General features: G+C 35.9%; 3 protein-coding genes and 1 long non-coding RNA gene across 6 annotated transcripts; all 4 read left to right on the top strand.

Moving 5' to 3' along the window:
* Positions 1 to 3302: 3302 nt before the first annotated feature.
* On the top strand, positions 3303 to 7151 carry LOC106708089 (uncharacterized protein K02A2.6-like). The gene is made up of 4 exons (XM_045685889.1): positions 3303 to 3744; positions 4324 to 4728; positions 4978 to 5121; positions 5224 to 7151. Exons 1-4 carry the CDS (start codon positions 3303 to 3305, stop codon positions 7149 to 7151), a joined length of 2919 nt encoding a protein of 972 aa, XP_045541845.1.
* A 5554-nt stretch (positions 7152 to 12705) lies between these two features.
* On the top strand, positions 12706 to 18824 carry LOC123723374. The gene is made up of 3 exons (XR_006756717.1): positions 12706 to 12752; positions 17094 to 17196; positions 18252 to 18824. It is a non-coding gene; the product is annotated as an uncharacterized LOC123723374 (long non-coding RNA).
* A 3281-nt stretch (positions 18825 to 22105) lies between these two features.
* On the top strand, positions 22106 to 23851 carry LOC123723255. The gene is made up of 2 exons (XM_045685831.1): positions 22106 to 23175; positions 23538 to 23851. Exons 1-2 carry the CDS (start codon positions 22112 to 22114, stop codon positions 23569 to 23571), a joined length of 1098 nt encoding a protein of 365 aa, XP_045541787.1. The 5' UTR covers positions 22106 to 22111; the 3' UTR covers positions 23572 to 23851.
* A 233-nt stretch (positions 23852 to 24084) lies between these two features.
* Positions 24085 to 26544, top strand: LOC123723161. Of its 3 annotated transcripts, none has more exons than XM_045685722.1 (2): positions 24085 to 25759; positions 26147 to 26544. In XM_045685722.1, the coding sequence occupies exons 1-2, from the start codon at positions 24112 to 24114 to the stop codon at positions 26410 to 26412; spliced, it is 1914 nt and encodes a 637-aa protein (XP_045541678.1). In that variant the 5' UTR covers positions 24085 to 24111; the 3' UTR covers positions 26413 to 26544. The 3 variants fall into 3 exon arrangements, with proteins under 3 accessions (XP_045541678.1, XP_045541679.1, XP_045541680.1); XM_045685723.1 differs by having other exon boundaries at positions 24085 to 24810; positions 25121 to 26541; XM_045685724.1 differs by having other exon boundaries at positions 24085 to 25272; positions 25625 to 26539.
* Positions 26545 to 27739: the final 1195 nt, after the last annotated feature.

Below are 27739 nucleotides of genomic sequence, written 5' to 3'. Positions count from 1 at the left end.
TATGCGTGGAACTAGTAGTGTGAGTATTTTGGTCTATTTTGTTTCTGAATGTGTCTGTTATGGTGCGTTAAGTAACATTTCTACTTCATCATATTCTAGTTGATTAAGCCAATTCGTAACAATATTTTTTAAATCATGTAGGTTCAAATGTGACATATTTAGAGTTTTATTGGTTTTATTGTATATGTATTCTGATTGTTTTTTATATTGACGCCAAGCAAAACATGTTTTTACCATACCTTCATTGATTGCTTTTTTGCTTCTTCTAGTATCCAATTTAGAATTATAGAAAACTGATTTGTGTTTTGTTATTAACAAGTGTAGTATGTATAATTTCCTAATGCTCAACAACTTGCTGTCAGCGTAAAGTAATCTCGTAGGATACCTATAGGGCTTATGGTACATGACTTGTATTAGGGATCGTTGGCTGCGTTCTATCTCTAAGAGCTTAACTTTGTTAGTACCACCCCAAACAGGGATGCAGTATGTCAGAATCGACTGCGCAAGAGGCATGTACACTTGATTTAAAAGCTTACTAGAGGCTATGTTTCTGATAGTTTAAAAAATCCAAATCAGTTTTCGTATTCTGTTTGTAGATAATTCAACATGATTGTGCCAAGATAATCTTTGATCGTGTCGCGTTACTTATTATATGATTTGAATAAATAACGACCAAAAAAAAAAAAAAATAAAATAAAATAAAATAAAATAAAATAAAAAAATGGGTTGCCCGTGGGTCCGAACCTGCTTCCTTTTTTTTGGCACGTTGGTAGTGGGTCGTAGGTTGCGCTGCAGATTCTTCCTAAACTCCACGCGGTGACGCGTCATTTGGTTCCACCGCCATTTTATTATTGTTAATTATTAAATTCCCCTTTTTTTATATATACATGTATATTTTTATTTAGGTTGATCTCGGCCGAGATATTGACTCTTCGAGCCATTCAGGCAGTTTAAAACATTCCTATATAAATTATGTAAACTTCCGAACTTGCACTGAAGTTTCAAAATTCTTGAGTCGTCCTTTCTATCCAGTGTATAACGGATTATATCAAATTCTTCAATTACAACATACATATATGTTATGCTAACCACTATTTACTGGTTCAATTAGACAACAATTAATAATTAAACTGCAAATAAGTTGGTAGTTACAAAATTGTTGCCGCACGTGCCGCGTGTTCACGCGAGCGAAAAAAATGACATCTGACGGAAGTCTGTGTCACAGACTAAACCATCCAGAATGCACAGACAAACAATAAAAGTTTCCATAGATTGATTTGTTTACTTAAAATTAATTTTGAAACGATTAAATTAAAAAAAACATTTAAGTTAAAAATAAATAAATAAGTAACACATTACAATACCCCGCTCGCCACTCAAGGATTTTTCCCTTTTCAAGGAGAAAAATCCGAAAAAAACATTGCATATAATGTGTCATTTAGATAATTTGAAATCTTTGATATGCCATGGCCCCAAAGGTTTTCCGTGCATATTCTCCAATTCATAAACTAAAGGCGATCTCTTTTTAGTAATACGGCATTTAAGAAATTTTGGAGCTAACTTTTTATTAAAATATTTATCTTTATCGCTCAAGTAGTAAGTGCGCTTAAACACTATGTCGCCTTCATTAAACTCGGTAAACCTTCTTCTCAAATTATAACGTTTAGAGTTTTGTTGATAATGATGCCATAGGGAAGCTTGAACTTTATCAAATATGTTAGCTAAATAACCAATATTTTCCGCATATATATCGCGAGGTAAGAACACAATTTCATTGCCGAGGTCATTGTCAATGTAGTGAGAACCACATGACACTAGTTCACGTCCATAAACAAGAAAAGAGGGAGTGTAACCAGTGACTTCGTTGACTGAGTTGTTCATTGCGTGCAAAACTTTAGGCAAGTGAACATCCCAAGAGCGCTGGTCTTCTTCTACAAAAGTTGACAAACAAGTAATAATTGTCTTATTGTAACGCTCTACTAAATTTACCTGAGGAGTATATTTAGGCGTTAGAAAAATGTTAGGAACATTGTACTTATTAAGAAAGTCATTCATTTCCCTACTAATAAATTGACTACCGTTATCCATATAAATAGTTTGTGGAACGCCGTGTATTAAAAATACTGAATCTTCTAAATGTTGAATTACTATTGCGGCGGTTGCTCTTTTAACTGGAAATGCTAGGCAATATTTAGAAAAACAACAGGTCACTACTAAAATATAAGAGTTTTGTTTCCTACTAACTGGCAAGGGTCCTATGAAATCAATTGATAAGACTTGAAAGGGTCTACTGCACTGTTTGGGGCGTCCCATTTCACCTAGAACGTTGTGATTTGGTGTTTTATAAGATAAGCATATGTCGCATTTGGAAATAAACCTAACAACGTCGCTATGCATACCAGGCCAAAAATATTGCAACGCTAATCTGTAATATGTTTTATGAATGCCTAAGTGGCCAGCAGTAGGTGCTGCATGATTTTCTTTAATAATGCTCTCTCGAAGTTCTTGTGGAACTACTTCCTTCCACGAAAACTCTGTTGTTAAAGGACATTTATTTTTAGAGCAACGAAATAGCTTATCATTTTTAACAAGAAAATTCTTAAATTTGCTAGGGTTACTAGTACATCCATTGTAAATATCTAGATACCAATTATCTTTAGATGTTAAATAAGATTTTGATGTTGAAATAGCTGATACGGGAAGAGCTCTGGACAATGCATCTGGTATAACATTGTCAGTGCCACGCCTATGTTTAACAATGAAATTAAAAGAAGATAATCTGACACCCCATCTTGCAAGCCTACCGGTAGGGTTAGTCAGGGACAAGAACCATTTCAATGCAGAGTGATCCGTATATACTATAAAAGGTTGGCCGTTTTCGAGATAACTGTAGTATATTGAAGGTACTTATGAAAAAGTAATAAATCAGTTGGCATCCGACCGCAGTGTTTTATTGACGTATCTTACACTGGCGACGAGGCGGGTTATTTTTTTTATATTGTACGCGTGCGAAGTAATTAGTTAAAAGTGTTAACATGCCATTTGGTAAAATCGAACCGTTCGATTTGTTTTGTGGACAATGGACAACATATGTGCGACGTGTAGAACAATTTATTTTCCTAAATGACATAAAGGAGACGCATCGGGTCGCCACGTTGGTGACTTTAGTAGGCGATCGTACATATAATTTGATGTGTGACTTGTGTGCACCTGATAGACCGGAGGATAAAACTTTCGAACAGTTAGTGCAAATTGTAAAAAGTCACGTAGAACCGCAACGTTCGGTGTACGCCGAAAGGGAAATGTTTCGACAACGACGGCAAAAGGCAGAAGAAAGCATCGGCGAATTTTTGCAACAGTTAAAACATTTAGCTTCGTCATGCAATTTTGCCCAGAATTTAGAAGAAAACTTATGTGAGCAATTCGTCACGGGCTTGCGGAGCACGGAGATTAAATCACGATTGCTATTTGATGCGAAATTAACCTATAAACGGGCGGTGGAGCTAGCTCTAAATTTGGAAGCCACGGAGAAGCATGTGGAGCGGGTGAGCGGCCGCGTCAGCGTGAGCGGTGCTGTGCGCTCCAGGGACCTCGGCGACGACGTGGCGGCGGCGGTGACGGCGGTCAGCGCGGGCGCAAGCGGCGGCGTTTCACAGGCGGGCGGCGAGCCGTTGCACGCGCTGCGCAGCGGGCCGGCCGTGGCGGCGCGACCGGCTGCGGCGCAACCGCCGTGTTGGAGATGTGGTAAACCACATCGTGCAGATAAGTGTCGTTTTAAGCAATATACGTGTGGCCAATGTAATGTAAAAGGGCATTTAAAAATAATGTGCAAAGCGTCGAATAGTAGAACAGCCGGCACGCGACACAATTTTGTGGAGGAGGACTCCGACTGTGAAATGTATAATATTTGTGCGGTTTCTTGCGGAGATAAGCCTTACTTTATAGACGTTAAGGTTGGTGATGTAATGTTAAAATGTGAACTAGACACTGGAAGTAAGATTTCGGCAATTAATGAGAATTGTTACAAGCGATTTTTTTCCAACTATAAAATTCTTAAGGATTCGATTAAGTTATGTTCGTATTCCGGGTCGCGTATAGAAACGATTGGATATATTGTAGTAAACGCGTCGATTGATGATAATTTTCAAGATAATTTACAACTGTACGTAATCAAGAATGGTAGTCGTCCTTTGTTAGGTAGAAATTGGATTCAAAGATTTAATATAAATGGATTGTGTATTAATAATATTTCACTTGATGTTAACGAGCAGCGAAATCGGTTCATTGAAGATTTAAAAAATAATTATCCTAACGTCTTTACAGATAAGTTAGGTGAATGTAAAAAACAGTTTCGCTTGCAATTGACTGATAACAAACCGGTTTACTTACGCGCGCGGCCCGTACCGCTCGCATTGCGCACCGCGGTGGAGAGGGAAATAAATCGTCTAGAAAAAGAGGGATCGATTTATCAAGTTGAACATTCCGATTATGGTACACCTATAGTACCTATCATTAAACCATCCGGGGACATCCGCATATGCGGCGATTACAAATCTACAATAAATCCGAAATTAAAAATTGATCAATATCCGCTTCCGCGAATAGAGGAACTGTTTGCGGCCCTAAGCGGTGGGCAGGAGTTTTCAAAAATAGATCTGACAACCGCGTATATGCAAGTACCTCTCCACCCCGATTCGCAGGCGTGCACGGCCATCACCACACACGTTGGTACTTATGTATTTAAGCGTACTCCCTATGGTTTAAATTGCATTCCACAAATGTTTCAAAAAATTATGGAGGAGACCCTTAGGGGCTTACCGAATACTGTAGTGTTCCTAGATGATATTTGTGTTACAGGAAAAGATAGGGAGACGCATAAAAAAAATCTGAGAGCGGTAATAGAAAGGTTGGCAAACATGGGTCTTACTGTTAAGTTGAATAAATGTAATTTTTTACAAGAGAGTGTATCGTATTTAGGCTTTATTATTGATAGGCACGGTTTACATCCGGACATGGCCAAGGTTGATGCGATCGTGAAGGCTCCGGAACCGATGAACGTGACTCAATTAAAGGCATTTTTAGGATTAGTTAATTATTATGGCAAATTCGTTCCTAATTTAAGTACATTACTCCATCCCTTATATGCCTTGTTAAAAAAAAATCAGTCGTGGTATTGGAATACAAATTGTGAAATCGCATTCAGAAAAATAAAAAACATTTTAGCTAGCGACAAGGTGTTGTGTCACTACGAGGCGGAACTTCCGGTGGTGCTGTCGGTGGACAGCAGCGCGTACGGCGTGGGCGCGGTGCTCGCGCACACCTTCCCCGACGGTTCCGAGCGCCCTATAAGCTGCGCCTCCAGGACGCTTTCCGACGCCGAAAAGAATTACAGTCAATTAGACAAAGAGGCGCTCGCTATTATGTACGGAGTGCAAAAACATCATCAATATTTATTCGGCAGGAAATTCACGTTAAAAACTGATCACAAACCATTGGTATATATTTTTGGACCTAAAGGCTGTATTCCACAGACTGCGGCGAGTCGGCTACAACGTTGGGCCGCCAAACTAGCCGCGTACGATTTTAATATTGATTTTGTAAAATCAAAGTGCAACGGCAACGCGGACGCGTTGTCGCGCTTGCCGCTAGAGGGAGACGGCAGCGGCGGCGCATCGAGTGCGCCGGATAAACATTATTTAATGTACGTTGATGAAACTTTACCAGTTAATTTTAAAGAAATAGCATTAGCAACAACTAAAGATAAATTGTTAAGTAGAATTTTTGGATATATTATGTTTGGCTGGCCGGGAAAGTGTTCAGATGATGAAAAGGCTTTTTATGTCAGACGTGCAGATTTGAATATTGATCACGGCTGTATTTTGTATAAATATCGTCTGGTGATACCGCAAACATTACAAAAACGCGTGCTGTTAGAAATTCACGATGGTCATTTAGGCATTGTAAAAATGAAGTCCATCGCTAGGAATTATGTTTATTGGCCGGCACTCGATAAAGATATCGAGTTGATAGGAAACAAGTGCGAGGCGTGTCGCAGCGTACGCGACGCCCCCCCGCGCGCCGTCCTCCATCCCTGGGAGTTTCCCGCCGCGCCTTGGCAGCGACTGCACGCTGACTTTGCGCAGCTGCACGGCAAGTATTATATTATCCTAGTGGATGCCCATAGTAAGTGGCTCGAGGCGGAGGAAATACGTAGCACATCGGCGTATCACACCATAAAATTTCTTAGAAGTTTATTTGCGAGGTTCGGCCTACCGGAAAAGCTCGTTACGGATAACGGGCCTCCGTTTCAAAGCGCGGAATTTAGGGAATTTTGTGATAGAAATATGATACGTCACATAACTTCTTCGCCCTATAGACCGCAAGGTAACGGTGCAGCCGAGAACTGTGTTAAAATAGTAAAAAAAACTATTAAGAAAGCCGTTATAGAAGGTAGGGACATCCATACTAGTTTATATCGGTTTCTAATGCAGTATAGAAATTGTGAACATGCAACAACAGGGGTTGCGCCCGCGGTGGCGCTCCTCGGACATCGGTTGCGTAACAGGCTAGACGTGATGCGCCCGAGCACCGCAAAAATAGTCGAGGAAGCGCAGGACAAACAAGTACTCAACTCCTCGGGACTCGCTAGAAACTTTAAGGTAGGGGATAAAATATTATCTAGAAATTATTCAACTAATAAGCATAAGTGGGTCGAAGGGAAAATTTTACAACAAACCGGTCCGGTGTCGTATAAAATTATGAATAATGATGGGGATGTATACCGTAGGCACACGGACCAAATTTTACCTCGGAGTAACAATAGGTTCTCATGGGACATAGAAAACGAATCGGATAATTATAGTAACATGGATGAGTACGTCAACACGAGACCGCGGAATAGAAATAACAATTATGAAGGTGATACTTTCGATATTGATTACGATACGTACACGACGGCTCAGCCGCAGCCCGACAGTGACACAGGCACTGCGTCGGCGCCGACCACTGAGGCTGTAGGGCCAGCGGAGGCTGAAGATACCACCTGGGCGGTTCCCGGAAGTTCCAACCAGGTGAGCACGTTATCCGGAGAATTAAATGAGAGGGCAAAAAGAGCGCTTCGTCGCGAATGGCGAAGGAAAGGGATGGAGTAAGGTCAAGTAAAAAAAAAAAAAAATCGTTACAGCACTTGGTCACATTTATCGCATTTCCTTTGGTTTTCTTGTCGTTTGATTAAACAAGCTTTTTGTTAGATATTAGTAAAATGTAATAATTAATATTAAAATTAATATCAACATAAAGTAAGTTATATGATGTAAGATGAATAATTAGTTTCACTTGGTGGAGGAAGAAAATAGTAGATGTAAGTTAAACTTGTTAAAATGCATTTAAAAAAAAAAAAAAAAATCTGTAAGTTTATTTAGTTCATAGATTATCAAAATGTTATTAATTAGGAGAGAGATGTGTAGTATATTGAAGGTACTTATGAAAAAGTAATAAATCAGTTGGCATCCGACCGCAGTGTTTTATTGACGTATCTTACAATAACAACGCCAATGTTCCAAGGCCACTATGACAGCTAAGGTCTCGCGTTCTGTAATGCTATAATTCTTTTCCGGGGCATTAAGAGTTTTACTCATATAGGCTACAGGATGCTCTTTTCCGTCTACGGTTTGAGTTAACATTGCACCTATTCCGCAATTACTGGCATCAGTGTGAACTTGAAAGGGAAGATCATAATTAGGGCAACGCAAGACAGGTGCTGATACTAAACACTTCTTTAGTGTATTAAAAGATTTGTCTGCCTCTGAAGACCAATAAAATTTCGGAGCACCTTTGCGGTTGGATGTTAATTTATTGAGAGGCGCAGCAATTGTACTAAAATTTTGTACAAAACGTCTATACCACGTTGCTGTTCCTAAAAAGCGTTTAACATCTTTTTTTGAAGATGGAGTTGGATACTCCAGAATAGCCTTCACTTTTTCAGGATCTGTCCTGAGTCCTTGAGCATCTATTACATATCCTAAATATTTAAGACGACTTCTAAAAAATTGACTTTTCTCAAAGTTTATAGTTAAATTTGCCTCTTTTAATTTTTCTAGTACGCGTGATAGTAAGCAAACATGCTCATTGAACGTATTAGAAATGACAATAATGTCATCGAGGTATGCAGATACCTTAAGTTCAAAGGAGCCAAATAATAAATCCACTAGCCTCTGTTGCGTAGCTGGTGCATTTGTAAGACCAAATGCCATTCTTTTAAAACAGAATGTTCCTCGACCTGGAACATAGAACGCCGTTTTGTCACGATCGCGTTCGGATATCAAAATTTGCCAAAATGCTTTGGAAAGGTCAATACTAGTTATAAATTTAGCATCGCGCAAATTATCGAGAATTTCAGAAACATATGGCAAGGAGTAAGCGTCGCGTTTAGTTACTGAATTTAATTTACGGCTGTCTAAACAAATACGTGGTTGACCATTCTTTTTATTGACGATCAAAACGGGTGAAGACCACGAACTCTCGCAAGGCTGAATCACATCTAACGCGAGCATCTCGTCAACCTGTTCACATAAAATCTTTTGCTTAACGGGAGACATGCGGTAATAACGTTGGCGTATAGGTCGAGTTTCGCCTGTATCTATGTTATGACATACTAAAGATGTGCAACCTAACCCTTTACGTTCTGAAGAAATGTCTTTAAATTGTTCGATTAAATGATCAGTAATTAACCGTTGTGATTCATTCAGGTTCGAATAAGAATGTATGTGAGTTTGTTCAATGGTGGTATCTGTCCTATTTGCATTAATATTATCATGTTTTTTTTTATATTCAATCGCATTTATATATTTCGGACATATGTTAAATCGTTTCCAAAAATCGATGCCTAATATAAGAGAAGTTTCGACTTCAGGGACGACAAATGTTTTTAAATTAAATTCATTGCCTTCAAAATGAAATGGAATATTAATATATCCTAAACAATTAAGTTTTTGTCCACCAGCCGCAGTTATTGTAATTTTTTCATCGGAACACATAGCAAATCCTTGATTAATTAATGTGTGATGTGCATTGTTTCCTAATAAAGTAACAGCTGAACCGGAATCTAGTAATCCCCAGATTTTAAAGTTTCCTATGAAGACAGGCAAATAAGGTCGCAAATCGTTATTTCGCTTATTATGCAGAATTGTAGCAACTGTATAACTATTAAAGAAATTATTAATGAACTGTAACCAGTCCCTCCACTCTGTACTAAGTGAATAATTGATGGGCTTACTACAATTCTGCTTTATTAGTTTTTTGATGTAGACGGGTTTCCATTACAATCGGGACAAGTATAAAATGTATAGTTATCACGACCACATTTAAAACAAAATATTTTTCGTTCCCCAGTGCACTGTCTAATGTTGTGTGAATCAGATCGACAACGAGGGCAAAATTTAGGTTTCGTGTCTTTTTGTTGAATGGCATAAATGTGTTTATTATTTGTGGATGTGTTGTTTGGATTAAAAAAAATTCTTTTACTGTAGTTACTAGTATTATGTTTATAATTACCGTTAGTTTTAGTATAATTTTGAAATTTACCATTTGCAGAATTATGAAATTTGTTATTTTCTGTTAAAATATCATTGGGTTTGAAAGCAAATTCGGGGGCTAATGTCGATGAGGTTAGTTTAGGAGGGACATGATAATTCGCAAGACGTGACTTTATATTCTCATAATTTTTACATGCCGAATGCAAGGTCTCAATCGATTTAAGATTCGGTATTGCAATTAAAGCACTAGCATAACATGGCTTTATATTATGCATAATTATTTCTAACTTTTCTTCTTCTGAAAGCTTTTTGAACAGTCTGGAGAACATAGCGGCCATTATCGACAAATAAATAGTAATATTTTCTGTTTCGCCCTGTGTACGCGCCTTTATCTCATCCAGTAAACGATAATCATAATCCGGTATAACAAATACATCTTTTAATAAGTCGCGCAATACTTCCCAAGATGGCGCATTAGCTTTGACGCTTCGAAACCAGTGTAACGCGTCGCCGGTAAAAATTTCTGTACCGAAATCTAATATTTTAGAAGAAGGTATACCGCGAGCCGTTATAAATTCGTCCATGCGTTGGATAAACGACAGAACACATGATTTGCCATCAAATTTAATATTAGTTAAATCAGATAATTGAGATCGGTCACATGTAACAAGGAGGGGCGGAGCGGGCGACGGGGCGTTTGTAACGCTCTCACTAAACTCTGACGTGCATTCGGTGACAGGCTTAAGTTGCTCTAAAGTTTTAAAACTTGTATTTAGTTTAAGCTTCAAACATTCTAAAATATCTGTAGATTTTTTATCTGTAGGGTCTAAACGTTGAATTCTGTGATATAAGTGACTAAGTAGATTTTTTGTGCGTTTGTATAAGTTTTTATCAAATTTACTTGACAAGGATTTTATATTCAAATCAACTTTTACAAAAGTTTCTTTTACGCCCTCCACATCCACATAAAATTCAAAACCAGATTCAATAATATCCTCCGAAGGCATTACGTTAACTAATTTTACTATTTGTCTGCGCAATTCTTGGACATTATCGCCCGGTGTACCACCTCTAATAGCCACCTCATAGCTTAATTCGCTTTTTTGTAAACACAAAAACTGAATATCATTATTCATGTTGTAAAAAGAAGAAAAAAAAAAAAAAAAATTACCAATAAGTATCAATTAGAGTTAATATCCGGGGTGTATAATTAAAAATCAAACAAAACTAAACAAAATGTTGCAACTAAACATTAATAAAATTACTTATAAACTATAAAATATTTATCTACTATTTAAGCTACAAAATTACAACTAGAAGTGCTATAAATGTATATGTTACCAGGAGTGTATGAAAGCTAGTAGTTATATAAAATGACGGATTGCATACACTACCAACATGTTTTATATGAAATGAAATACAGACAGGAAAGCAATTATTATAAATTACAAAAAGCGGACATAAGAAATAAAATTATTGTATGATACTATGATTGTTATATAGTCTAATAATGATTTATAATGATTAGCAAATATTTTAAAAACAAGCTAGCAGGTACTAAAGCATATTTTATTTTATCTTATGTGATAATGAGATGAAAGGTAACTAAATGAAATACATGAATATAAATGCAGATAGAAAGAGAAAAAAAAAAACTAAAATTATACAATAAGCAAACCAAAAAAAAAAATAAAAATAAAAATTTACAATACCTTATTTAGAAGCCCCACGTTGGGCGCCAATGTCGCGTTACTTATTATATGATTTGAATAAATAACGACCAAAAAAAAAAAAAAAAAAAAAAAAAAAAAAAAAAAAAAAAAAAATAAAATAAAAAAATGGGTTGCCCGTGGGTCCGAACCTGCTTCCTTTTTTTTGGCACGTTGGTAGTGGGTCGTAGGTTGCGCTGCAGATTCTTCCTAAACTCCACGCGGTGACGCGTCATTTGGTTCCACCGCCATTTTATTATTGTTAATTATTAAATTCCCCTTTTTTATATATACATGTATATTTTTATTTAGGTTGATCTCGGCCGAGATATTGACTCTTCGAGCCATTCAGGCAGTTTAAAACATTCCTATATAAATTATGTAAACTTCCGAACTTGCACTGAAGTTTCAAAATTCTTGAGTCGTCCTTTCTATCCAGTGTATAACGGATTATATCAAATTCTTCAATTACAACATACATATATGTTATGCTAACCACTATTTACTGGTTCAATTAGACAACAATTAATAATTAAACTGCAAATAAGTTGGTAGTTACAAAATTGTTGCCGCACGTGCCGCGTGTTCACGCGAGCGAAAAAAATGACATCTGACGGAAGTCTGTGTCACAGACTAAACCATCCAGAATGCACAGACAAACAATAAAAGTTTCCATAGATTGATTTGTTTACTTAAAATTAATTTTGAAACGATTAAATTAAAAAAAACATTTAAGTTAAAAATAAATAAATAAGTAACACATTACAATCGATCATTAGTCCAAGATATTTGGTACAACCAACTTGCTCAATACTAGGGCAGAGACAGTCGTTATTTACGTTACTGCAGTCATGAATCTTTATATTGAAGTTTAACGGTTGTGTACGGTTGTTGATTGAAAAGCATATGTAATTGGTTTTTGATGTGTTTAGAGTTAATAGATTAGATTTAAGCCACTTTGTTACTTTCCGCAAACCAAGTTCAGTTGAACTACGTGTTTCCTCCCAAGTATCCTCAACGAAGACTAATGCCGTATCGTCAGCATACGATATAACGTGTCCTTTATTTAGATTTAGGTTGCACAAATCATTGAGATACGCTAAGAATAAGGTGGGGCCTAAAACACTGCCTTATCACGATATCTTTGACACAGAGATTTTGGTCTTAAAAACCCACGATTAGTGATACATCTGCGCTAGAAGTCACTTAGAAGATTGGCTTCTTCCCGTCGGGACTTTTCCAGAGACGAAATCTTCTGTGTGGTGATGGTTTTTTGTGTGGACACGACAGCTTTCCTTATCTGATGGTTTAGTTTATTTGGTAGCTTATGGTAATTTTGTGTTGTAATTATATTTAGATTATCGAAGAAAATAAGAGCACCTGGCGAGCCCGATTACCCTGCTTACGGTGTTACCGGACCCTCGGACCCCAACGGCGACAGTAGACTGGCGCAGTCTGCGCATCTTTACCACTACCAGCACCAAAAGCAACAGATCATTGCTATGGAAAGGTATGTTTTAATCTAGAACAGTGATTCTAAACAAGTCCTGGTGGAGTCTCTAGGCTCCATGGAGGACTTGGCGGAGACTTAAGATGTAGAGATAAAAATGTATTAACAGGGGTTCACTGAAACCAATAAATTTTTTAAACGGGTCCTCGAGAAAAAATAGTTTGGTAATCTTTGACCCAGATGTCCTCTATAAAACCTCTAGGCTATCGAGATTTAGCAATTTACTTTGCATAAAAGCTAACAAAAACCTTTTTAATTGGACCACGAAATTTGGTTAACAAAAGCGGTTAATTAAATAAAATCTATTAAACTCATTACTTAAGAACAAAAATGAAAAAATGTGTTCCATTCGATTGGCTTCAATTTCCGTGCTCGTTTTCTATAATATTGATTTTAACGTAACCTCACGAATGACTTACCGTTGGTTTCTGAGACCAAAATCTCTATACAAAACATATCGTCATCCTTTTGACCATACAGAGATAACATTTTGTTTTAAACAGAGATTTTGGTCTCAGAAACTTATGGTTAATTATTAAAACTACGACTTTATGGAATAAGTAGATGTCGCCCGCGACTCCATCGTTGCAGAATAAAAAAAACATAATAAGTAGCCTGTGTGTTCTTCCAGACTATGATCTACATCTACATATTATGTCAAATTTCATCAAGATCCGTTAAGCCGTTCTGGAGATACTTTCAAGCAAACATTCATCCATCCATCCATTTAAACATTTATGATATTACTAAAATGGTAAGAAGACTTCTAATACTGTGATTTAAAGTTTTGTCAGATATGTGATTGCAAATGCAGATAAATCTATGTCATGCTTATATCAGAATAGATTCCGGTTAGCTTTCGCAGCAGTGTGGTACAGTCTTAATATTAGATAATAAATGGATGCATGCTAACGTAGTTTATGTTTATCCGAAGATGTCTGACGATACTCAAATATATATCACATTTTTTGTTAAATAAAATGACAAAAATTTTATCAAATTCAAGCTGCATATTTTTAATACGCCTCAACTGCACAAATTAGATTTCGACATTTTTCTGAAATAACATTTCGTAGCGTCGCGCGCGAGCTTATTTTTAAATTTTACAAAAAATATTTATATAGTTGCCGGGAGAAGGTTCGGGATATTCTACCTTTTCTCCGTAGGTCGCCCACGCCGCACGGCCGCGCGCGCCCACACGCCCACATGCCCACCGTCGCCCTCAAACATTTCAATTACAGTTACGTCTGTCAATAGTTATTTGTAATATCAGATAAATACATTTCACCAGATTATATTATTGGAATATATAAATGAACGAATGATTGAAAAGCCACAAAAATACAAAATTATACGTAATTACTTAGATCCTTCAAGCTTTTCACATTAATTTACTTTTGTGATTCGAAAAATACATCGTAAGAATCAAATTAGAATGATTGAAATATTTTTACAGAGCTGGGCATTAACTCGTTAATCCGTTAATCGTTAATTAACGAAGTTAACATTTTGCTTAACGGATTAACTTTTAAGTTAACTTCAAAAAGTGTTAACGCTTTTGTTAACTTCCGTTAAACTCAACTTATGTTAATAAAAGTCCGTTAATCGTTAAATTAGAAACTTGGAGACGTGCTGTCATTTTGTTTAAATTACGCGCCACGCCACGCTCGTAGGTTCAGCTATGTTGGGCGACTGTCGGCGACTCGAATGGTGAACGAACGAGTTGATAATTGATATATGTCAAGTTCGCGTGCAACTGTGATGCATCAGTGCGTCCGGGAAAGACGTGAACAACAGGACAAAATCAAAAGAAGGTTCAAAATAGTATATTTCATTACGAGTATATAAAAGCACGAGTATGTAATAGCCCACATTCCGAACGCTCTTCGTCCCTGCAATACCTTCCAATCACTTTTTGAGCAACTGTATTAAAATATTTTTTTTACTCGTGCTTTTTCTCTAGCTTTTCCAAACTCGTTCGTCCTCTTTCCCAACTGTCAAAATAATGTCTATTAAAAAGAAAAAACCAACCACGAAGTTTTTACAAAAAAAAAAAAAAAATCATTGAAGTTTTTATGTTTCATGCAAATATTGCTAAAAAGAAGCTTCTAATTTGTTACAATATCAGATTTAATGATTTTATTCAATGAATTAGGTAAGGTTTCATTTTATTTCATCTCATTAAATTTAATTTTCATTTCATATCAATAAAAATAATCTACTGAAGACTTGGGGGTTTGGGCATAGTTCCCTTTCCCTACCCAGAATGGGTGAAGAATAGTGATGCAACGGATGTCTGTTTCCGTTTCCGCAAGTGCGGAAGTTCCGCGTGCTTTTCAACATCCGTTTCTGCTTCTGTTTCCGCAACTTTTATAACGGAGATAAAACGGAACTTTACGACGGCTGAGAAATCCAATGCGCGGCGCGAGACGCGCAGTTCGTGCGCGGCCTTTCGGCACTTGTCGCATTTGTTTGTTTACGTACTTTTTCGTGAATTTAAGCGCGTAATATTTTCTGCTGCTGTTTGAAACAATCAGTTTCTCTTGCTGGAGTAAACTGTCTAGTTGTTGTCCATATAAAATTTGACCACTGGCAAAATGTGACTATTTCATACTTACGAGTTATTAAATGTACTTTTGAATAAGTGATAACCATGTAATAAATCATCATCATTATTATCATCAGCTCACTATACATCCCCACTGAGGGGCTCGGAGCCTATCCCAAGTTAGGGGTGACTAGGCCATAGTCAACCACGCTGGCCTAGAGAGGGTTGACTTCACACATATCATTAAATTTTTTCTCAGATATGTGCAGGCAGCAGTTATTCTACACCGTAGGAACGTCGGATAAATGTACATATCTAAATCGAAAAACACATTGGTACATAGCGAGATTCGAACCCAAACTTTTTATGGTGAATTTTTATTTAGTATATCTGGGACTGTTAAATTAATAATGTTTTTTGTATTTGAGCGCTAGGGATCATCATTTTGAGCGCTAGGTATGGCAATGGTTTAGTTCACCAATATGTAGATATTTGTTCCACGATTGCATTTTTGTGTACTAATATGTTACAAGATTTTGACAAAGTCAAGTTTTTCATCAAATTCCAGAATATTGAGTAAAACATGTAAGGATACTAATCAAAACCAGCTTTTATCTTCTCGGTTCAAGATCTTGTAACATTTCAAACACACCCACACATACACACACGTATGCACACACACATAAACATAAACGCATACACACCCATACAACACGGACTCGCTTCAAATGCCTGCGGTTTATTGGCTACTACATAGTGAACGGCCCCTCGCTCGGATCCGAGGGGGAGGCGCCGCTACTAATAGCTCTGCCCACTCGGATCCGAGTGGTCAGCAGTGAATGTATTAATAAAGAAATATATTTGTCGTTTGTCAACACGAGTGGTTTGGCGAACATTAATTTGTAAATAGTGTAATTTCGTCCCCTGAAAATAAATTAAAAAAAAAACGTGTTTTAACTTATTGCAGCACAGTAAAAATACATACATTGAAGGCTAAAGGACACCGATATCCACTGCCTTAATAAATTAAAAACGAACACAAACTGTTTTTACCAAAAAAAAATTTGTAAATATGTTTTTTTTATTATTTACACTTCTGTTTCCGCATCCGTTTCCGTTTCCGTTTCTGCTAAAATTTATTTTTGACATCTGTTTCCGTTTCTGGTTCCGGTAAGACACTTCCGTTGCATCACTAGTGAAGAATACAAAAAAAAAAATCTTTGTTTGTATTCTTTTACGGTTGGCGCCATTTTTCAAACATTTTAGTTAGTTGTTTATTGTGTTTTTATTATTCTATTAAATTCCTAATTTTTTTCGCAACTGTATTAAAAATAGTTGTTTAGTACACGTGCGGAACTGTCATTAGAACTTGTTCCAACTGTCAACCCTCACCTTCGGCTGCGACTCGGCTCGGGTAGACATTTGTCGGCACTCTTTGCAATGACAGGCTTTCCGCATTCGTAATGAAATATACTATAATGCATTCATACCTGTCTCTAATGTGTTATAGAATATATAGTCAAATTACTATTTTAAGCAAGTGTCGCCACAAAAGTGTGAAATTAGTATGTATAATTTTGGTATAGTTAACTGTTAACGATTAACTTTAACTTGCGTTAAATTTTCTAGAATATAACGCTTTAACGATTAACGAAGTTAATTTTTTAATTAACGAATTAACGATTAACGAAGTTAACTTTTCGATTAACTGTGCCCACCTGTGTATTTTTACGTATTTGTAATTCGACACAGACTAAATAAAATTACACAGACGTAATAAAATATTTGTTCAGGGGTGGTGTGCCGGACAATCGTCCTGGATCCGTCTCCGAGCCGGAGTCCGATGAGAACGAAGAAGGAGACTACACCGTGTACGAATGTCCCGGGTTCGCTACCGTGAGTAGTCGTCCGCAAAAACATCTACGTTTGAAATCTGCATCACTCTGTTTTGAAGACAAAACTAAAGTCCATTTTTTATTTTTTTTGTTTTTTTTTATTTTCAAAGTTTGTGTTTATGTTGTTGTTTATGTTTAATTTTCAGTTCCGTTTTGCATTCTACATTCTGCATGTGCCTTCGTCAAACCTCATCAAGCAGTTGGGCGACGTTTTTCTACTTTGGTTTGTCGTGTTTGAATTGCCATCCGTTGAAAGGACATCATTATCATCATCGTTTAAAATTTGCCCTGGGCGGTGCAGCAATTCAAACCATCGTTGTGTTAACTACGCCATACTTTTGACTCTGCGATAAGATACTACTCCACTTTTTCTTTTACTACTTCAATGTATGTTTTATACACAATATATCTCTTCCCTTTTATTGTATATATGACTATTGTCGTGAACTATATTATATATTTTCAAGTTTATCTGGAATTCTTATGAACAATAATCTTCTAATATTTTTATAATTTAATTGTCATGTTTTAACCGTTGTCCACATTTTGCCACTCGTTCCTTAATATTTAATTTTTTTCTGCTGAAGGCGCTGCTGTTTTATGCGCCAATAGCGTTAGCGAAGCGTCAATAGTCAAATGGTTAAGATACCCTTAACGACACCTGACATCCGATCACATGGTTTCAAATCCCGCCATTGAACTACTGTCTAGAACCATATCCTATCACAAGCATAGCGCTTAGTTGGAATGGTAGAGGAATATTAGTAGAAAAATCTGCTATTAATTAATTAATTATTTCAATTAAAAAAAAACTTCTTTATCCTTATCAAATATCTCCGTCCAGTTGTGAGTGAACGAAAGTGTGATATGTGTTAGTTTGTACGGCGAGTGCTTGATCTTCTTAGACAGTCAAATTATTTTAAGATAAATTTTTGAAATACAGTAAAAAAATCAAAGTACATTATTTTTCCACCATAACAACTGTAAAATTATAACACAGTCTGTCAGGTTAACCAACGAAGTTTGCGATTCGACGGTAACACGATATCATTTCAGACTGGTGATATGGAGGTTAAGAATCCGATGTTCTCGGACGATCCGACGCCCGCCACTCCCGGCAAGTGCGAGATCGTGCGACCCCAGCCCAAAGAGTAAACATCTGTGGATCCAGCCTCTCTGCACATTCTACTCTATGAACGAGGACAACGCTATTACTCTATTTCCACAACATATACTTTGTGCTGATCGATCTCATGTAATCGATCCCTTTTTAATTACTTTGTAGTTGTAATTCAATTATATTTAATCGATAATGATATTAAATGATCTATGTGAAAATTATTTCATGTCGAAGATTTAATTATGTTAAATCATGTCTATGTACAATACAAACTTTATGGCGGCACGAAATTTCGAATATGTTAGGTATCGGTGTTTGGTGGGGGATTTCGGGGGTTCGCAGCTAACCAAAGCTGCATGCTTGTATATTGTAATGCTATATTTCAGTGAACAGTATGTTATGTGTTTATTCCTGGGTCAGGAGTGCTTAAAGCGCGGCCCGTTACTTCCTTTTATTATCGTTAATAACTTCTATAGTCTACTGAGTTATGTTTTTATTATGTAAGATTGTTTTAAATCAATATATTTCTTAAGCCAAGGACTTTGTTTAAATTTTAAGATTCTATGAACTTTGATTACTTTCATACCTAATTCGATACATTGCTTAAGATTTCTATAGTGAATTTTATATTTGGTTTTATTATTAAGATTTGGTACTAGTTTAATCTCTTTAGTATTTCCTATGCATATATTTTCAGGACAAAGTGGTAAATCTGAATGCAAGTTATAAATTTCTGTAGGATACTCTAAATCCACTTCCAATATGTAACCATAATCAGAAGTATCAAGTACCTGAAAATTGGTTTCGGGATTAACCCATTCAAAACCTCCTACAGGGAGGTATTGGGACATTGCCCAACCGTAAAGATTATTAGCATCAAAATATGCAAGATATGAATTTTGTTGATTTTTGTCGTAATCCTCCATAAATTTATTGTTAGCTTTAGCATATCTATTGCTACATTGAGAGACTCCCCCTCTTATACCTGACCTAATAAATGCAATTTTGTCAATATCTGTTAATAATTCAAGTTCAACTTTGGTGTATTTTAACATAGCATCCCAACTTAAGCCAGGTGCTGTGTAATAATGTGCGGGATCTAAACAATATGTTTTAATACAAAGATTTCTAAAATTTTCAAAAATATCAGTTAACAGTAAAACGTCAGTTTTTAAATATAAGTCAGAGTAGTCTGCCATATTCTTACACTTAAAGTATCTCCAAATATCTTGAGCGTGTTTGTAGTCATCGTCAGTTATGTTAGAGTTAGTCATAGAATTGTAAAATTGATCTTGCTGAGGTAGGTCAGTTAATTTTAAAGAATCGTAAGATGTCATAAATTCGTATGGATATATACCTTTTCTCCTAAGTCGATTGAAATCTTCATCTTTGGGAAAAACCCTTTTCATTGTTTTAAATTGATCATTTTTGAGATTCTTAGCTAATTGATTAAGACTACAGGATAGAAATTTGAAAGAGTCTATAAATCTTATCTCTAGGTTCCTATTTTTTATCTTTATAATTTTTGAAAGTGATATGTATTTTTCTTTTGTTTGTGGAATAATCATAATTTCACCTTCAACAGTATTTAATGCATGAACAATAAAATGTGCGTCATAATGACTGAGATTATGAAGTATTACAGGTATATAACGCGGATTTTGAAACTTTTTAGCACATAATTCATGTGCCACCCCTCTAAATCGACCAGTATTATAATCGAAATCTAAAAAAAATTCTCCGACTAAGTTATTATCACAGATATAACAATGGGTTGAATTGTTTATTTTATTATTATCTTCAATCGAAAGAGGCATATGACATTTTCCTTTTATGTTACTTAAATTTTCTAAATCATGACATAAACGTTTCATAAACGTTTCAACACAATTTGGTCCACTGTACGTTTCATATTTTGAAAGACTATCATCGTAGGAACATTTAACATAATACCCGAAACTGTAAACTTCATGTTTATTAATGTTGTTTGTATATAACGTAGAGGGATTGTTTGAACATGTGGCTATTGGATTTAAAAATGCCTCGAAATCAGCATATACAACAAAAGGAATTTTTAATTTTTTTTGAAATTTATCAAACTTTAATTTGTCATTGGAAACCGGTTCATCAAACCAATTCTTTGAACTATTGTTACTACTCGGTAAAACTGTAGTTATGTGACAGCAATCATTTTGTTGATGGTTCAACAATCTTTCCTCACTGGGAAAGTGTAATAAACATCCATCACATATGTAAATGGCATGCTCTTGCTTTGAAATTTGTTTGCTAACTAGTCGTGACAAGTTTTTAATGTAACAATAATGATAGTTTGTTCCATTGGATATGTACAATAAATTGACGTGACGGTTTGCACGTTGTTTGGTATAATACAGTGGACCAATGACATCGTGTTTTTTGCTCTCTTTTTTGAATTCTAACCCAAAAACATTGATACTAATGTTATTTAATTTTTCTACTTTATGTATATCTGTTAATTTAACCGGAAATGATACTCCACTAAATTTGAGTTTATTGATATGTGCTGTATAAGATGATACCCTGTCTACATGTCTTGTGGATGGGTATAAGGCAGAAAGTAATGCCCATTTAAAACATAAATTATCAGAATTTTTAACATTAATTACAGCTTTTTTCAATTTTATATCAACAGGTAAATCTATGTACGAACTACCACGCAAAGGGTTAAATTTGTTGAGATTCATGTCCAAGTATTTTATTTGTGTAAAGGAATGACGACGTTTCTGATCGTTCTTTAAATAAAAAGAGGAACTGTCAACTGTCATTTTTGTCAATTGCGAAGAAAATAATATAAAGTATGGTTGGTGAAAAAATGTATTTTCTTTTGTTCTGAAAAAACAACGGGTTTCTTCAATATAATCAATAATTCAATATATGGCGACCGTGAACAGTGATTAGAACAAGAAATAATATGGATGAAGAAAAACAATTCAGGACAAGAGCCGCATGGCGGACGCAATTCACAAAGAACGTAAACAAATATTATGGAGAAGACGTGGATAAAAAGATAATATATTACAACCTCAAAAATATCCACGAAAAACTCGAAAGCGCTAATATGGCATTCCAATCTTTGATATTGGAAAGACACAATTTCGAGCAATCCATGATGGAAAAGGATATAGAGGAAGCTGAGAAATACACGATAAAATGGCTGAAAATTAAAGACGATTTTCACCAATCGTCATCGGACACGAAAACCTCTAATCTGAAACAAATAAATTTACCCAAAATTGATATTCCAAAATTCAATGGGGATTTAAAAGATTGGTTACCCTTTTGGAGCCAATTTAAAAAAATACACGAAAGTGAGATTTACGAAGAAGATAAATTCGTGTACTTAATACAATCTGTTACGGTAGATTCCGAGGCCAAATCGGTAGTAATGAGCTACCCTATTTCGAAAGAAAATTACAATAAATGCATAGAACATTTACAGTCAAGATATGGACGGGAAGATCTACAAATACAATTATATGTTAGAGAATTGTTAGCCTTAGTTTTACAAAAAGCAACTGGTGACGGAGTGGAATTATCTGTGCTATATGACAAATTAAGTGCACATTTAAGAGCCTTGGAAACTTTGGGGGTAACTAAAAAACATGCTGCATTTTTGCTTCCATTGGTAGAATCATCACTTCCTCAAGAGATTTTAAAAACATGGCAGAGAGCCAAGAGTAGTTATAACATTGAGGAAGAATTAAATAATTTATTAACATTTTTACAAAAAGAAGTGGAAAATGAGCAAAGAGTAAGAATGGCGAATACATTTTCAGAAAATAATAAAATAACAAAAGAAATTCCAACTGCGAGCTGCCTCACTACAATGGTAGAAGAGAAGGAAAGGAAGAATGCCTGTCTATTTTGTGAAAAGGAGAACCATAACAGTATTGAATGTTACAAATTACAAAAGTTGTCGGCAGATCAACGCAAGGACATAATATTAAAGAAGAAAGCATGCACCATCTGTCTGAAAAAAGGCCACTTCTGGAAAAACTGCAGAGCCTCGGTCAGATGCCTGATCTGCAACAAGAGACATTCAACAGTTATATGCACAGCTTCACAGACAACTAAGCAGGATCCAGAAAAAGCATACCAGCCATCTCCGCAAAAGAAAACCACTACAGCGGCAACATCTTCAACTCAAGCCACAACAACTCTTCTACAGACACTCATGGTAGAGATAGAATATAAAGGGAAGAAAATAAAAACAAGAGCACTATTTGACAGCGGTTCCCAGAAAACATACTTACAGCAGGACATCATAGAAGAGCTTCAAATACCTTCAATAAAAGAAGAAGTACTCACCCATAATCTCTTCGGAGGACTGCAGACCGCATCACAAGTTCATAAATTATATGATATAACAGTGCAAAGCTTGGATGGAACTTTCAAGATTGACATGGAGGCCCTCGGGAAATCTTGTGTGTGTACTAATGTTCCCAGCTTTAATACAAAAGACATTACTATCTATAACATGCTAAAAACACATAAGATATGTCTAACTGACAAAGGCGATAGTACTGACATAGGTCTTTTGATAGGGGCAGATTTCTCAGGACTTCTAATGACTGGTACAATAATTAATCTAAAAGATGGACTTGTGGCAATTAAAACAAAACTAGGATGGACATTACAAGGAAAACAAGTAGGTATATTTAATAATGTAACCATTTCTATGTTCTGCTCTGAGTTGACAGATTACTGGGGTTTGGAGACATTGGGAATACAGGATCCTGTGGAGACAAAAACAAAGGCGGCTGTTGCAGAGGAGGTGCTAGCATCATTCAATGAGAGTGTGAATATTAATGAAGAAAACAGGTATGAGGTTCAACTTCCTTTTAAAGTAGGCCAAGAGGATTTATTATCTAATTATGAAAGGGCAAAACAGAGGCTTGTCTCGACAACAAAAAGGCTAGTATCAGGTGGTAAATTCAAAGAGTATCATGAAATTTTCAAAGAATGGCATGAAACTGGTATAATAGAAAAGGTGCCATCTACACAAGTGGACCATGATACTGGCCATTATTTACCACATAGAGCCGTTATTAAAGAGTCTAGCTTAACCAGTTCATTGAGACCAGTGTTTGACGCTTCAGCTAAAGATAAATATGGACTGTGTCTTAATGCTTGTTTAGAAAAAGGAACAAATTTAGTTGATTTAATCCCTAATTTGTTAATAGGTTTCAGAACAGGGGCAATTGGTATCACAGCTGATATACAAAAGGCATTTTTGCAAATCAGCATTTCCCCAGCTGACAGAAACTACTTGAAATTTTTATGGTGGGAAAATGAAGATTGTAACAATGTTATTGTTTATAGACATTGCAGAGTGGTATTTGGATTAACATGCAGCCCATTTTTACTGTCTGCCACACTCATACATTACCTGAACAGTATAACAGGAGCATATCAACAGTCGGCACAGCTTCTGAAAAAATCATGGTATGTAGATAATTGTATAACAAGTTTAGATACAGAAGAAGAAGCAAGAAAATTCATAGTGGAGTCTAAGCATATAATGAATGAGGCGAAATTCAACTTACGCATGTGGGTGACAGCTCCACTGGAAATTAATGAAACAGGTAAAGACATAGTACCAATATTAGGTCTCAGCTGGGATACTAAGTCTGATCAGCTGTACTGCAGCAACATAGACAATTTACCGGACTCGGAGGATATAAAACAGCTTACAAAAAGAGATTTATTGTCACTGACACAAAAGGTTATGACCCAATTGGATTTACTTCACCAGTTATGTTGACACCTAAACTTATTTTACAAGAAACATGGAAAAACAATATGTCATGGGAATCTCCTCTCGATGCCGATCTAATGAAAAAATTCCATGAGTGGTATAAAACATTTCATTACTTAAAGAACTGTAAAATTCCAAGGAGATTGACCGAGGACACAATGAAAGAGTGTGAAATTAGCTTACATTTATTTTGTGATGCAAGCAAGGATGGGTATGCTGCAGGTGTGTTACTTCGTGCTGAAAAGAATAAAAAGGTGACTACACAACTAATTTCAGCCAAGTCCCGTGTCACACCTCCCAAGAAGATAAGCATTCCCAGGTTAGAATTACTAGCTGCATTGATAGGCGCAAGGCTGCTCACACAGGTTAGAGAAAACCTCAATTTACAACATTGTTCTGAATACTGCTGGACAGATTCAGCTGTTACTCTGTGTTGGATCAATCGAGAATTACCCTTGAACACATTTGTAGGTAACAGAATAAAAGAAATTAGACAACATACTAATACCAACAATTGGAGACATATTCCAGGTGAACACAACTGGGCGGACCTGGCATCCAGAGGCTGCAACGCGAAGACCCTACTCGAGACCAGATGGTGGGAAGGACCCGCTTGGCTGCGTCTGGAGCCGCAGCAATGGCCGAAGTCCAACTTCACAGTTGATGAGCTGCAGGTACACCTGGAAACTAAAAAGATTGTGAGTAATATACAAGTATGTTGTAATGAGAGTTTTATAAAGAAAATACAATATTTCTCTAAATATTCAAAGATGATAAGAATGGTTGCATGGATGTTAAGGTTCATATATAATACACAGCATTCACAAAATAAGAGAAAAGGAGAAATAACATATAGTGAGTATAATAATGCAGAGAAAACATTAGTTAAATTAATTCAAAATACAAACAGTGAAATAAATAAGGAAAAAAGTGAGCATTTAACACAATATTTAGATAAAGAAGGATTAATAAGAATAAAAACTAAACTTACCATATCAGATTTTCCAGAAACAACTAAAGCACCCTATTTGTTGTGGGCAAACAACCCAATTGTGACAGCCATGGTGAGACAGCGCCATGAACAGCTCCAGCATGTGGGATCAAATGAACTGATTACAGACTTAAGAGCGAGGTTCTGGATCATCGGTATACGTAGATTGGTAAAAACAATAATAGCCACATGTGTCATTTGCAAACGATACAGAGTGAAAGCCAGCCGAGCACCAACAGCACCACTGCCCCCAGAGCGCACCAGCTGTTCTGCTGCCTTCCAGACCACAGGCGTAGACTTAGCGGGTCCTCTGTTTCTGCGTAACGGCGAAAAGTGTTGGATTGTGATATACACATGCGCAGTATATCGCGCTGTTCATCTAGAGTTAACAAGGTCACTCTCCACGGAGGCCTTCATCATGACTTTACGACGATTCGTAGCACGAAGAGGCCGCCCAGATTTAATGATGTCAGATCAAGGAACAAATTTTTGTGGCACAAAAAACTTAATTTTGTCTCTAGATTGGGAGGAGGTGCAGCGTCACTCCACTGTGCGACGCATATCGTGGAAGATGAATGCACCATCTGCTGCCTGGTGGGGTGGCTATTGGGAGCGCCTTATAAGAATTATGAAGGATCTTCTACGACGCATATTAGGTAAATCGACAGTATCATATGAGGAGCTTGTTACTTTATTATGTGAGTGTGAAGCAATAATGAATGGACGACCACTCACATACATCAATGACGATAAAAATAGTAATTTAGAGCCACTCACCCCAGCACACTTTATACAACCATCATGTAATACTGAAATGTCAGATTTTGATCAAATAGACAAAGAAAGTTTAAATAGACGACTTAAGTATTTACAAGAACTCAAAGAACAATTTAAAAGTAGATTCAAGAATGAATATATAACTCTATTAGTTCAGAAAGGCAAAGAAATAAAAGATAGTGTAAACATAGGAGATATAGTACTGATAGAAACCGAAGAGAAACGAATAAAATGGCCTTTAGGTATTGTTATAGATCTGTTCACAGGTAGAGATGGAGTAGACCGCACAGCCAGGGTAAGGACTGCCATCGGCACAAAAATCCGTCCGATACAGAGACTGTACAAGCTGGAAGTCTCCAATTTCACAGGTGACAATGTTTCTTTAAGTCAAAGTCCTATTTCTTCACCTTCAGAGGAGAATTCTCCTGAAATCAGTCATTTGTGTCCTGAGATATCTGTAGCCCCAGTAGATACTAAAAGCCGTAGCGGTAGAACGATCAAGAGGCCGAGTAAATATGATATTTACGTTTAATTTCATTTTGTTAATAATATTTTTACGTGTCAAGTTAATTTTGTTAGAAATAAGTTTCTATTTTTTGTATCTTTATAGTCTATAGAAAAGACAAGATAATTTCATAAAATTTAAATGTATGTCTTAGTTCTGTTAAAATTACTATATTTATACCAGTAATGTAACAGTTAGGATAAGTTGAACTAAGTATATTTTACTATCAGACTAATTGTCACAATTGTTAATCTAATTTTAAGTTAATTTTTTCAAAATTGTTTAAATTTGTAAAACGTGTAATTAAGCATGTCACGTCATCTATTGTCGAATAGAAGGAATTGTCTAATAGTTTTTGTATAACGCCCTCTGTAGGCGATTAGCGTTTTGATTCGTAATTTAGTCATTGTTAGTAATCTTTCTTTGGCGTTGGAGGATGTAAAGGAATGACGACGTTTCTGAACGTTCTTTAAATAAAAAGAGGAACTGTCAACTGTCATTTTTGTCAATTGCGAAGAAAACAATGTAAAGTATGGTTGGTGAAAAAATGTCTTTTCTTTTGTTCTGAAAAAACAACGGGTTTCTTCAATATAATCAATAATTCAATAATTTGTTTTAGACTCCAACCGCTATCTTTTTTTTCAAAACTACTAATTTTATTGGTTAAAGTATCACATAACGATGAAAAGAAAATTTCTAAGTCGTCTGTCAGAGAAATGACGTAATTACTAGTTTGAAAATCGAATGAATTTGATATGTTTTTAGTTTCTTGTACAAAATCGGCTAATAAAATAAAGTTAACTTTAAATATAGTATGTTGCGTGATAGTATTTCTAAGCAAACAAAGTATTTCTTCTTTGATAGAATTTAAAAACAATTCCGGTGTTTCAAAATGTAACTCACATGATTGATTAGATTTAGCAAAAATGCGATAAGTAATTATTCTACAACCAAAAGCAGATTCAATAACAGAAACATTTGTTAAAGAACTGTGAATCTTCAATAAATTATTTTTGTGAAGTTTACTTTTTAAATGATTTGCAAAATATCTTCTACTAACAAAAATGTTACAAGCACTACAATTTACCTTATTACTATCATTGATGGGTGCAGTGGATGAAGTTGGTTCGTCTCTTCTTTCGGAAGCACGCTGGTAAGAAGTTGACGCTCGCTCCTCGATCTTTTGTTTTTTAGATACCATCAACATTATCGTTACTTCTTTTCACAGCACCACTTCCGATTTGTGATGTGTATCTATTAAAAAGAAAAAAATGTTTAAAACACTATAAAGCATTATGTTGTAGTTGTATTTTTTGGTTGTTGTATAATTTAATTGTACTTACTTGATGTTTCT

The sequence above is a fragment of the Papilio machaon genome, chromosome W (genome assembly GCF_912999745.1).
Source record: "Papilio machaon chromosome W, ilPapMach1.1, whole genome shotgun sequence".
Lineage (NCBI taxonomy): Eukaryota > Metazoa > Arthropoda > Insecta > Lepidoptera > Papilionidae > Papilio > Papilio machaon.
This window is presented reverse-complemented; position numbering and strand designations above follow the sequence as displayed.

Bases quoted from the DNA above. Each gene is read 5' to 3' on its own strand.
- LOC106708089 (XM_045685889.1), top strand. From the start codon at position 3,303: ATGTTTCGACAACGACGGCAAAAGGCAGAAGAAAGCATCGGCGAATTT. The intron at 3,745-4,323 runs GTAAACCACATC...ACGTCTTTACAG, and splicing joins ACCGCCGTGTTGGAGATGTG to ATAAGTTAGGTGAATGTAAA. The intron at 5,122-5,223 runs GTACATTACTCC...AAAACATTTTAG, and splicing joins CAAATTCGTTCCTAATTTAA to CTAGCGACAAGGTGTTGTGT.
- LOC123723255 (XM_045685831.1), top strand. From the start codon at position 22,112: ATGGCGAATACATTTTCAGAAAATAATAAAATAACAAAAGAAATTCCA. The intron at 23,176-23,537 runs GTATGAGGTTCA...ATTTGTTAATAG, and splicing joins AATATTAATGAAGAAAACAG to GTTTCAGAACAGGGGCAATT.
- LOC123723161 (XM_045685722.1), top strand. From the start codon at position 24,112: ATGTTGACACCTAAACTTATTTTACAAGAAACATGGAAAAACAATATG. The intron at 25,760-26,146 runs GTAAATCGACAG...ATCTGTTCACAG, and splicing joins TCTTCTACGACGCATATTAG to GTAGAGATGGAGTAGACCGC.